The sequence below is a fragment of the Pararge aegeria genome, chromosome 27 (assembly GCF_905163445.1).
Source record: "Pararge aegeria chromosome 27, ilParAegt1.1, whole genome shotgun sequence".
Classification (NCBI taxonomy): Eukaryota; Metazoa; Arthropoda; class Insecta; order Lepidoptera; family Nymphalidae; genus Pararge; species Pararge aegeria.
The window spans coordinates 8,152,181-8,165,963 of record NC_053206.1 but is presented as its reverse complement, the minus strand read 5'-3'; the positions used below and the strand labels follow the sequence as shown (position 1 = coordinate 8,165,963).

Here is a 13,783-nt window from a genome sequence, read left to right as displayed (position 1 = left end):
TAAGTGTGTGGAGTCCACCAATCCACACTGGGCAAGCGTGTTGGGCTACGGCCCTAACACTTTCTCACTGTGGGAAGGAGACCTGTGTGCTCTGTAGTGGGCCGGTAATGGTTTGATGTGATAATGAAGAAAACAATTCGTTGTAACTACCCAATCCAAATAAACAGACTCCTAGTTTAGCTGTTAACTTCACTCTGTGACTTTTTGTCGTAGTTATAACAACTAAGAAAAAAGCGTGCCAACTTAATTAGAAGTGGATACAAAATGACGATTTACACACAGTAACACTTCTGATTGTTTTTATAAAACATCATTAATTGTTGAAAATTCTGCTAAGCAATGAAATACTCAATTTCAACACATTTTACAGTATTTTTTTTTTGGATTTTCAGTCAGTAAATTCGTTATTTTTAACAATGAACCAGTTATCACCTGATAATTTGACATACGTCATTACAAAATGACTGATTTACCACATCTCATTATTTCACGTTATTTGACAACTCAACTAGGCCCACATTTTGTATGAAATGTCATAACCACAATTTGTGACGTAAAAATGTGCAATTGATTAAAACAGTATTATTTTCAAATGACAATTTGTATTACATACCTTTTGTTCCAAAAATAAGTGTTAAAATGCAAAACGTCAATAATAGCAAAATGATACTGTTTTTAAGTTTCGTTTAATAAGCCTCCACTTTATTTAAATATTGTAGTTGAATTGGGTATGAAGAGTTGTCAAAATGTGCGGCACGAAATTTATGTATCAAAACCATAGATAATAATGACACGAAAGTTAGGAGAAAACAGCTAAGTTAAATTGTACGGTTCGTTGGATGGGATAATATGACGTGTTATTAAAACTATGACAGACAGATAGGAAAATTGTCTTACTAAAGCTTCGACGTTGGATGTTTGATATTTTGACCGCTCGTTATGCTTTTTGACTCAAATATGACATAATTTGTCAATATTCTGATAAAGAATGTGTTAAGATGAGATTTTAAAGTCGAAGCAAAAGTAAATATTAGGAAAAAAGTAGTTAAGTTTATAAGGAAATAGGTCTTCTTAAGCTTTAAAAAACAAACTGTGTGCCGTTTAAGACCCAAGAATTAATTACGTTCGTTAATAATATTGTGTAAATAGTTAAAAGAATATTATTATTAATATTAATTATAACGCCATATTATTTTTTGGTATGAAAAAATCCGCGTTGTGTGCGTACGTGCGGCAAACGCGATACAGCCGATCGAAAAATAACAGAAATATACACAATACTTCTATTACATGACAAATTCTATTAATTTGTATTGTATGTGCCATTATTTGAACAAAAACAGTAACTTGTTGATACAAAATAACAGAAATGTTCACATTATTTTGTGTGTGAATGTTTGGCCACTTATTCAGAGATACAAAATAATAGAAATGTTAACTGTCATACAAAATATTGTGTATATTTGTCTTATTTTGTATGACTCAGTGTCACTATTTGCGAGATTAACACCACTCTTGTGCTTTATTGTAAACCTTACTTTTTCGTTAAAATATTCCTGTAATAAGAGAGATGTAATATTCCTTTTAAAAAATATAGTGTTAACATCTCTCTTACCCAAACAAAGAAAATGAACTAAATTTTGGCAATATGATAATACGCTTTCCAGTAATTATGTTATTAATTAATTAAAACAATATAATAAGAAATTATGATAAGTTCGCATTACGTTATACGGGAAGAAAGATTTATTTTTTTATTTAATTAAAACTAAAATTATGACTGTAGTTTTTAAGTTCACATAATATATATATATTTTATTTTCACTGTGATGTTTTTTGCTTGAGCACTTTCAAACTCATAAAAGTAGGTATCTAATGTTTTAATCCATAGCACGGTAAATACATTATGTTCAAAATTCCATTAATATCTGTTTATTATGCTGTTTTATCTGATTTAAAAACGACGATTGTGACAGGTCTTGTGTGAAGAAGTGTCAAAAATTCATCACAAAGTTTATACTTAAAATTTCACCTTCCCAAAGAGTGCCTAATCTTTTATGCTCTTAGTTCCATGAAATATATTTTGTGTTAAAGATTATTACGCTTATATTGTAATAGATTATAAGCCCGCCAAGCTGCAGTAGTGCAGGTTGTTGGGTTTTATGGTCTAATACGCTCTATATCAGTAATTGTAAACGATATTGACATATAACACCCAAGATTTTTAAAAATAGAACTTTTTCTTCGTGCTCAGACAATAAACAAATTATTGTTTTCTTTTTTTGAGATTTTCCGGGACAACCCCGAGAAATTTACGCTTACTAGTTATATTTTTTTTTTGTAAATATTACTTAATTATTATTATCCTTAGTTACAGTATGTTTCGAAATTTTATTGATAAAGGAATAAATTTACGTTTTATTTTTTTATGCTCTCATGTTTTGCAATTTTTCATTTTAAATTCGCAGCCCATTTAATTTATGAACCGATAGTGTCTAGAATATTTAAAATGTGTACTGCACCTATTAATTAAAAATTTAATTCGACTTGAACTAATTTTAGAGTTAATTTTATTATACCACAGTTCTCTTAACTTAATTCTCATACCCAAAGTAGTCTAAACTTTCTCTAATGTTGGGAACAATATAAAAGTACATACCTACTTGTAGATAGACGATTTAGTTATTAAGGAGATTTGTGTAAAATAGATTTGACACCAACCTTTTTAAAATATTGACTTAAATGACAGTTGCGAATAAAATTCTGTAAAAATTAAGTTACAGTCAAATTAGTTAACTCTCCTTTTCGATATTGTGTCGAATGAAAATGGGGTATTTTCTTCACTTTTTTCTTTGGGTTTGAGTAACTTCTACCCAAGTCGGTAACGAGATGATGACTTGTCTATAACCTTTTTTTCCCCCTCTGATGGCATTTTTAGTCCCGGGTATTAGTACTTATCACGCCGTAGCCGTAGCCTGCCAACCCATATATAATTATATTAGTGGGTTCTTAACCGTATATCCCACAAATGAGTCATGATGTTTCAGTAGAACATTAATAGTTATTAATCATGATATCGTATAAAAAAATTCCGTAAGTTGATATTGAGATGCAGTTATAACATTTTTTGTTAAAAGAAAAGCAGAGTTTGTATATTTGACTGTAACTATTTCTTATTTAAAATTATCCAATAAAGAACCACACTACGTAATTTTCTTATCGCGCAGTATGAATCGCGACAGTTGCGACTGCGACGCGACCGTCGCATCTGAAACAACTGTCGCGCCGTATTTACCGCAGTGTACGTCACAAGCCCAGCCGCGAATCTTACATAGTGTGCAAAAGCAGACATTTTGTACAAGTTTGATTAAAATTAAGAGAGTTATTTTATTTTTACTACTACGGACGTTAAAAATAAACAAATTAATGCTGAATAAAAAAATAAAAATTACATTTAACATGAGTAGATTTTCATTTATATTTTTCGGCGCAATTATTTTGATAATAAACTTTAATATATTATTAATTATTATGATGTATATTTAATTATAGTTTTATTGATAAAATATAGAATATAATTGTGAATTTCTAGATTTTAAGTTGAGATAAATAAATAAATTATAAAAAAATACCTGTTATGTTTTTCTATATATCAGATTTAGAATAACCCGATAAATTGTTACACATATTATGTTAGTATAGCATATATACGTGTGAAGAGTTTTGACCTTTTTATGGGGGGATCGATTTCGACACGGCACACAATTTTCTGCTGTTATGTGGACTTTTAATTTAAGCTATTTAAATATTTCTAGCTTTTTAAACTATTACATTATTTAATTTACTAAACGATGTAAGAAAAAACGCGAGGAAACCTGCATTCCTGTGAGTTCTTCATAACGTTCGACATTCTCAAAGGCACGTGAAGTCCGCCAATCCGCACTTGACCAGCGTAAAACAAGCTACGCTTACTTTGGGGCTAGATGGCAGTGTGTATATTGTCGTAGTATATTTATTATTCATCTATGATTTATTCTTTTTCATTTTTTTTTGAATTCTTAACAATGCTTTAAAATAAAATGAAAAACACTTAAAAATTTATAAAAAAAAACATCCACCCTCTGCTTGCGGGGCTTTCGAATGCCCAAGCAACCGGCGGTTAGGGCTCCAGAGTGAGGAACCTCCTCACAATACGCTCCGTTTCAATGACTACTGCCTTCTGTATCCGACCCTTGATCCGACAACCAAGCGAAAGCTTCTTAAGATGTTGGTCGAAGCTTTTTGCGAGAAGACCATTGACTGTAACGACGATCGGAACAATAACGGTCGACTCAACATTCTACATAGCGGTAATCTCGTGAGCAAGGTCCAAGTATTTAGATACTTTTTCCTTTTCAGCTTTCACCAGATTATAATTATTTATTATTAATATGTAATCTTTAAAGTTATCTGCCCCTCAAAGCTGCGTGGTGGGTTTACGCTCTAAGCCCCGTTCTATGGGAGGTCGCCTTCGCATAGCTTTGGGACATCAATGCAAAGTATGTGACACACAAGGATATATCACTTATGTCAAAGATTTTTTAATGACCCCTGTGGCGCAGTGGTAAACGTTGTGTTCTTAAAGTTGAGAGGTCCCGGATTCGATTTTCAAAATTTGGTTGTTTATAATTTCTGAATATTCTCTGGTCTAGTGGGAGGCTTCGGCCTTCGCTAGTTACCAATCTACCATCGAGAGAGACCCGCCATGCGATTTAGTGTTCCGGTACGCAGAGATGTAAAACCATAGAGCTATACACCTCTAAAAGGTTAGCCCGCTACCATCTTAGACTGTTTCAATTACCAGGTTTGTAGGAAGTGAGGAATACAAAAAACATACAATGACAAGTGAAACAATCATATATTTAAGAACAAGATATATTTTCATTTAAAAACTAGACATGTGACAAATATTATTCGGAATAGTTACATAGTTCCAAACATTTACGTAAATTACTGCATAAACATCAAGACATTTAAGTGGTGAATTATTAGTCTATGATACTATATTTCGTAATGCTACCTCAGGTGTAAAATTCAAGTTAACATACTTGTTACTTAATGTACTATTTCATTACTTCTTAGTGTCATCATAATCATCTCAACCAATTGACGTCACTGCTGGACATAGCTCTTTTGTAGGGAGTACCACAATACACGGTCCTGGGCCGCTTGCCTCCAGCGGCTCCCGGCTACTCGCCTGATGTCATCTGTCCACCTCGTTGGGGGCCGACCTACGCTGCGTTTACCGGTTCGGGGTCGCTATTCGAGCACCTTAAGACCCCAACTTCCATCGGTTCTCCGAGTTATGTGCCCCACCACTTCAGCTTCGCGACTCGCTGAGCTATGTCGGTAACTCTAGTTCTTCTACGGATCTCCTCATTTCTGATTTGATCACGTAGAGATACTCCTAACATAGCTCTCTCCATCGCCCGCAGACTGACTCTGAGTTCTTTTTAAATACATAAAAAACAAGTGCGATAAAATAATGTATTAGTATACATTATTTTATCGCATCGTATTATTCGTATTATTTTTACAATAAATTACCGGTTGATATATTGGGGATGTCTCTAAAAAAGTTGATAGTTTCTATTAAGCGAAAGCTTATAGAAAAGTTCTTTATAGTATTAAGGATTACGTAAACGATAAAAAAGCTTGGGTGTGAACAATTGCTCTAACCAGGTTGCTTCTTAAATATTTTCGAACGACAATGTGAGATGGTGATAACAAGAAGAACACCCGGCAAAGACATTTTTAAGACAGAGGGCGCTGTTATTATTTCCTAAATAACATTTAACACCCCATTATTGTCCAAATTATTCGGTGTCTCGATTTTCTTTTCCATAACTTCATTATTAGCTTTATCTTCTTCTGTAGAAGTCATAGACAATTGACGTAAGATGCTTTCGAAAATTTTCGGCGCGCTTTTCGTATTTGGAAGCGAAATGTCAGTTTGCGTCGGCACAGATTCCCATCTCTTTTCCTCTTTCACTTCTAGAGGTAAGACCGTCTCTTTCAGATTCAGAGATAAGTTTTTCTTTTTAATTTCTGTTTCAGGATTGGGTTTCTCAATTTTCAGCTCTTGTATTTTATCTGAAATGTAGTCCCGGTCTTTAGTTTGCCTTTCTATGGCTTTTGTAAGGACGTTACCAAGTATGTGAGCACATTTAATAACATTTTGAGTTTCTCGGGGTGTCAGACGTATCCCTTCATTTCTGATTATGCTGTTTATGGTTTTAATGTTCTCCGGAGAACGTTTTCTGGAACCGTCTGTTGAAAATTCTGTAATAAAATATTGCATATTTAAATATTGGATAGAAGCAGGCGTTACTTTGCGGATATCCATAATATATTATGAAAATTGAGCTTAATTTGCTATATTCTGCGAACAGCAGGACAATCTGTATGGTGTTATTTATAATTCTTCAATCCATATACTTCACACCAAACAAATCCACGGCAACGTTCGCTTCGATCATCCTCAGGAGATGTTGACTTTTCAATTAATAATTGTTGAGTGTATAATTGTCAATTGCATTTTTGACCACAGAGTACAAAATACACTATTGAGTTAGCTGTTTTCGGACCACGCACGCCTTGTGAAGTGGTGGAGGTTTTTGTGCGGTTGTCTGAACGAGCTGCCACAAAACGCTATACTATTACACGACTTCTTCAATATACATACTTGCTTTTAATTATTTTTTTAGCTAAAAATAACACTTGCTTTAACTGGGAGAGACCTGCATGCCTGTAAGTTTTCCATTGGTCATGTGTGCTTTTTATTTAAGCTATTAAAATATCACTTGCTTCATATATGATTTACTTAAACGCTGAAAGAAAACATCGCGAGGAAACCTGCATGCCGAAGAGTACTCCATAACGATCTCAAAGACGTGTAAAGTCTAGAAATCCGCACTGGGCCAGCGTGGTGGACTACGGCTTGCACCTTACTCGTTCTGAGATAAAACCTGCTCTGTAGTGGGCCGGCAATTGGTTTAAAAAGATGATGCTGAATCAAAGAATCACCTAAGTCCGCCAGCTCTATGTCCTCGGAGCGGTAGGGCGTGGGACACTGGTCGTAATAGCGGCTGACGGGTACCCTCGCCAGCGAGTTGTTATAGTTCGCCCAAAAGTGGCCCCATTCGCCTTCTCCGCGCTCACTGCACTCCTGCCACGTGCTCACGCTGAAGCTGACGACGAATTCAAAATTCATAATTCAAATTCAAAATTCAAAATTCCAAATTGAAATTGAAATAAAATAATTTGACCTTTTGTTGTCGAGAGCATTTTGCATAATCGTATACCTACAGCGGATAACTCAAGAAATATGTTCAAGAGTAAAAAAAAGTGTGTGTACTTATGTACACGCGTTAGAAGATATACTGCTTTGGAGTAACAAGATAGAAAACTTTTCAAATTTGAAATTTCGCCTTATACTTTTGTAGAAAAAACGACACTAACAATAATAGAAAAAAAGGTAGGTATTTAATACATTGAAAGTATTATTATAACGCATTATCTAGTTCATTAAGGTTTATTTAAATATGACAAAAACAATATTTCTACTAAATAATTTAAAACATGGACATAATAAACATAATTAATTTTTTAATACTGATAGACTAATAAGAATAATAATAAGACAACCAAGTTTCACTCAACAATAAAATTTATGATTTTTGTACATTTAAATCACCGGAATGAGTCCGTAGATTTTGACAATTCAATGTGTACACTGTCAAACCTTATACCTAGCTAACTTCAGGGTGTCGGTTTTTCGTGACGGTGTGCGCGCGCATTGTTAAAATTTACTCTCATCATTTTTCCCTAGCGCGCCAAAAGAAGTATAACTTTACAAATATTGGTTTCATGTCAAGAATCACATGGATATAGTAATTTAGTATATTCTAATGGAGGTTTTGAAACCACAAATAAAAAAGCCTATTTCAAATAACTAAAAAGAAAGACAAATATTTCCAACAACATTTTTGAAATCGGTGCCGATTTAAAAATAAAAAATTCTTTGTTGTTAACTATATTGTAAATGATACAAAGCATGTAGTTATTACTCAATACAACCAAATTCTGAAACAATTTTTTTAAGTCTTGAAAAATTGGACTTCATAAATCTGCAAAAGAAGCACACCTACGTATCTTACTTTTGCGGAAACCGAAAACAGAATGACCGAAATAAAAACATCGCCTTTTCAACAGCACCATGTAACTTTTCTAAGTTATGTGCGTTGTAAGGAATTAAAAATATCACTTGCTTCGACGGTGTAGGAAAACATCGTGAGGTAACCTGCATGCCTGAGAGTTCTACATAATGTTCTCAAATGTGTGTGGAGTCCACCAATCCGCACTGGGCCAGCGTGGTGGACTACGGCCTTAACCCCTTCTCATTGTGGGAGGAGACCCGTGCCCTTTTGTGGGCCAGTAGTGGGTCGATAGTATGATAAATTAATTTTCTTTATTTATTTATTTAGTCCAAACACTGAACATCTTAAGAAATCCATAAATTTTAAAGAAACTTAAAACACTTGGTAAGTTATACCTGTCCTGCAGATCTTGGCTCCGCGGTGATACCAGGGTCTCAGCAACGCCCGCGACGCTGTCCCCAGATGACGCTGCGGAGTACTCCGGAGACATAGAGGAGTAGTCTAACTCTGTACTCACTGGGCGTCTTGTAGAATGTATACTGCAAGCAAAACGTATTTGAAGGTCTTCTGAGTAAGACTAGTAGAACTTTGACGGGTCTCCTCACACAATAAGAAAAGGTTAAAGGATCGGTGGACTAAATAAATCACTTTTAGGTGAAACTTTTACGTTGGTTTTGGTTTTCCTGGAGTATAAAAACGTTTTACAAACTCTTATAAATAAAAAAAAGACAGGTCATCTCTGTCACAAAAAACTCTGCTACAACTAAAAAGCAAATTCAAATTCAAAATTTCTTTATTCATGTAGGCCTATCGCAGGCACTTATGAAGCGTTCATAAAGCTACGAGGGTTCCAAACGCGCCCTGCTCTGAAGAGTCCACAACAAAATTAGCCGGGTATTTTTTTTGTTATCGACATCTCACAGTAAATTAATATGAAGCTACCAAGTTAGAGTAATTCACATCCAAGCTTTTTTCTTAAAGATTTCATTCGGTAATTTGTTATAAAATAATATACAATTGCTTTTGAGTGAATTAGCAATTTTATGTAGCCTAGTAATCTGCACGAGTTTATTTTTGCTTCTAATATCTATATTATAACAGTCCATTTTTTATGGACATTTTGTTATATTTTTATGGACATAAAGCGACCACTATATGTACAAAAATTTTAATGGCATACCGTAGGCCAGTCAGTCTGTATACTAAAATACTCAAACCTAATGATAAAAAGAAAAAAAAAATCTTTAACATTACTCACCTATAAGTCCCGCTAGAAGACGTCTTATATACACTGTCCCTTGACGACATAACACTGTCCCTGCTCTTCTTGGACTCCAGAACCCTCACTTCTTTCTTGGCTTCCCTCGGATAAGAGCTGGGGATCTGAACGGAAGAACTTCTACCTTTTTGGCATAACCTCTTTGGTGTAGAGGTCGCTAGGGGAGCCAGTTTGTCCTTCAAACCGTATTTCAGACTAAGATCTTCGAAGTCCGAGACCTGAGCGAGTAATAAAAAGAATCGTGTGGTTTCATAAAACCACGGTAAAAGAAAAACGTTTTTTCACATTATAGACATTTAACTAAACATTTTCGGAATATTCCATTTAGGGATATTAAAGTCGCTACATAAATCTTCATTTTATACTTCTTCTTCTTCTTCTTAGGGTGCCGTCTCTTTACGAAGGTTGGCAATCATTAGGGCTATCTCTACCTTGGACACCGCTGCTCTAAATAATGATTTGGTGCTCTTTCCAAACCATTGTCGTAGATTTTTGAGCCATGATATTCTTCTTCGGCCAGGCCTTCTTCTGCCTGCCACTTTACCTTGTACGATAAGCTGAAGAAGTTCATACTTTTTGGTGTTCCGCATCACATGACCAAAATATTCTACAAAATAAATATTTTATACTTGGAAAATGGGAATTATAATGGGAAATGATAACAATTAATCTACTTTTATCATCTCCCATTATCAATCAATATTTTTATTGAACCCTGTATGTCAGAGTTCGACATACTTAACAATTATTTAGACGATATGCACATATTAAAAAACTGAAAACAATATTTTATATAAATAAAGGTAATTTTGATTCGTTTTTCAATTATTTGCAATCATTCTATTGTAAATTCCATCTTCATGAGTTTCACAGTTTATAAATGTAACCAGTATTTCATGGAATACCGGCACAAATGAGTGATAGTCTAAACACTACACGGTCAGCTGATGCGAACTATAGGCGTCGCCATATTGGTCTCGGCCGCTCTGACGAGCGCCTGTCACTTTATCCCTACTCCGCGGCCGACCGTCACGCGACATGCAACACACAGTCGGCAAACTCTGAGACGATGCAATAAAAGTTTCACCTCGAAAATCCGTTAAACAAAACAATTTACAGAGCGTGAACAATTTAAATTAGGTTAGTTTAGGTTATTTTGTAAGTTTAAATATAATAAATATACTAAGACAATACACACATCGCCACCTAGCGCCAAAGTAAGCGTAGCTTGTGTTATGTGTACTAAGATGATTGCTGAATATTTTTATGAATAATATACATAAATACTAATAAAATACAGATAAACACTGAAAAACATTCATGTTCATCACAGAAACGTTTTCTAGATGTGGGAATCGAACCCACGGCCTCAGAAAGCAGGGTCGCTGCCCACTGCGCCAATGCGGCAGTAGGTAAGTGTACGGGAGCTATGGTGATACGCTCGACCGTAACAATAGGAAGATCTTCCTCCGAGCGGGTGATCGTGCTCGGGGACCGAGCTCCGAACATTCATTTTCATTTTTCGGATGTACATTTGCCGATAACCACCTGAGGGGTTGCTACGGCGTCACCGGGGGAGTGGGGCGAGCGCGAAAGCTCGCCATGAGAAGAGCCCCAGGGCTCGACGACATCGGGGGGGAGAGTGGGAGACGTCGACCCGAGGGTGCCTCCTGCGAGGACTCGAACCTCGGCTCGGTTCGACGTTAATCTGACTGTTAGTGGACTTTTGGACTAATCATTGTTTAGTCCGAACGCCCCCGTGACCGTGGTAAGGATCCACGTCCGAATGACGTCAGAAATCGGGGCCCTCGTCTTCGCCGGCAAAGACGCTGTGTTGTTGCGTGTGTGTGTGTGTTGTTGGGACACGTTGTCGGTAGTTATTTTATCGTCAGGGCCGTCAAGGCCATGCTTCGGACGACGCCGCTTTGGCTCGACTTCGGGGGCGGGGGTATAAGTGACGCCTCGACCACTAGGGCATTGGGGTGTCGGACTGCGTTTTCAAAGTAGGTCTTTGATAATAATTTCATGTACTGGGCTATGGTGGGAAGATCGAGGTCTCGGTGGAGATCTACGTTGCGCACAAACCACGGACTGTCCGTGGTCATACGCATAAACTTGTTCTGCAGGACTTGAAAGCTCCTGTAAGAGCTGTGAAAGCGATGGGCGAATACTTATACTATAACTTCGCTAGCGCGATGCAGGATTTTTGTAGCGCCATCTAGTTATGTAATGTGGAGACCGTTACAGTATGTATTTTAGACGTAAGAAACATATTTTCTTTTAAATTTTTACAGAAGACTTAAAATGTGCGATCTGACATATATTGTTTGTTTACAATTAGTCCGCGGATAAATTGGCCGTACTTTAGTACCTACCTGGGATAAATCCAAGGACATGTCATCTTCCAGTGACGCCTCGCGACTGTTTGATTTTGCTGTGTTGCTTCGTTTCGGTGAATCGACGCTCCTTTTTGTTTTAAGCAACGATTCGGATGACGGTCTGCGATGATACGATCCGGGGAGGGAGTTTGCTCTGTCACCTCTGCGATAAAAAGAACAACTTTTCTTAATCCAAAACTATTGTTACAATGTACCTTAATCCTGGGGATCTAAAGGTCAAAATCGCGCGTGAACGTAACGCGTAGGTATTAAACGTGTTTGTGTCGAATTCGTAAACGTGTTTCGTAGAATAGGCATAATTCGAAACGTTTCTAGGTCGCTCTATTGTCTACGATTTCCGAGTAAAGAGGTGGTAGACCTTCGAAGTGATATAAACAGCGGGGGCCCATCGCTGCTAAGTCATATACCCCCCCGATGTCGTCGAGCCTTGGGGCTCATCTCATGGCGAGCTTTCGCGCTCGCCCCACTCCCCCGGTGACGCCGTAGCAACCCCTCAGGTGGTAATCGGCAAGTGTCCTTCCGAAAAATGAAAATGAAAAATGCTGCTAAGTCGCAGTTAGATTCTGTTTATTTCAGTTTAATATTAGATAAAATCACCAGCATAGCTCACAAGCGGCGATTATATAATGATCTCTTTTTCAACAGAACCGCCCATAAATATCTGCCGGCGACGCTTGTGTCGCGGATTAGGGCGCCCGATCCATTAATGTATTATTTATTTAGTGTTCGAGGCATCCACTTCTGCGGCGACGTCCGAAGAATGTCCTTTATGACCCTGACAATCGAATTACTACCGACAATGTGTCCCAACAACACACAGCCAACACAGTGTCTTCGCCAGCGAAGACGAGGCGCCCGATTTCGGACGACATCCGGACGTGGACGCTTACCAAGGTCACGGGGGCGTTCTGATGAAATAATAATTAGTCTAAAAGTCCACTCAGATTCCGACTCCGAGCGGAGGTCCGAGTCCTAAGGCAATTCTCATGGCGAGCTCTAGCGCTCGCCCCCCTCCCCCGATGACGCTGTAGCAATACCTCAGGTGGTTATCGGTTAGTGTCCATCCGAAAATCGAATCGACTGAGTCAGTCTACTCTGAGGGCGAAGTGAAGTAAGGTCATTTAGTGAAACGACTGTCAAGCGTGAATATAAATTTCACCACGGCTTCCGTCCTTTACTACGATTGACTTGTGTTCTGGAACTTTGTATTGAAGAGCTGATTAAAGTCCTACAAGAGTCATCAGATTCTCTTATACCAGATCCTCGTACCTTAGCACTGAGCAATGTGATGAGTGATAGGATAAGTTCTGAATTTTCTCTGATCTTGGCTGGTGGGAGGTTTTGGGCTAGTTACCCAGCCAAGACGGCACGGCTTTGTCAGTAAGATGATGAGTGGGAGGATAAGTTCTGATTTTTCTCTGATCTGGGCTGGTGGGAGGTTTTGGACTAGTTACCCAGCCAAGACGGCACGGCTTTGTCAGTAAGACGATGAGTGGGAGGATAAGATCTGAATTTTGTGAATGTGAATCGGGTGTGAAGTAAGACGTGCCCGGGGCGTTTTATGCATGCAATAATAGCTGAATGAGGTTTCTGAATGTTGTTCATTCTGTGGCTGCATTATTGATGCTGTTTCCTTCTGGAAGCAAGAAGTATATAAATGTAGATCTAACTTTTTTAACAATGGTTTTCCAGTAACAACAAAGTCTGGATTCAGCGGTTTGTGTATTTTCTTTGGGGTAGAAGAGCTTGAATTTGGTGGCGTGTTTTTCTTCCCTTCCGGCTCCTTCTTTATGCTGCTTCTCCTGGAGAACGGGCCGGAGTTCCTTCTAGAACCCGGCCTGCTTCTAGCTCCTTCCGGATCGTCCACCCATTCGGAGTTATGCATTTTTCACTGTAAACCAAAGAAA

General features: G+C 37.4%; 1 protein-coding gene across 1 annotated transcript; it reads right to left on the bottom strand.

Moving 5' to 3' along the window:
* Positions 1-5,821: 5,821 nt before the first annotated feature.
* On the bottom strand, positions 5,822-13,761 carry LOC120635583. Its single transcript, XM_039906594.1, has 6 exons — positions 13,547-13,761; positions 11,853-12,018; positions 9,457-9,695; positions 8,594-8,737; positions 7,066-7,229; positions 5,822-6,321 (listed from the first exon to the last, which is right to left on the bottom strand). The coding sequence occupies exons 1-6, from the start codon at positions 13,759-13,761 to the stop codon at positions 5,822-5,824; spliced, it is 1,428 nt and encodes a 475-aa protein (XP_039762528.1).
* Positions 13,762-13,783: the final 22 nt, after the last annotated feature.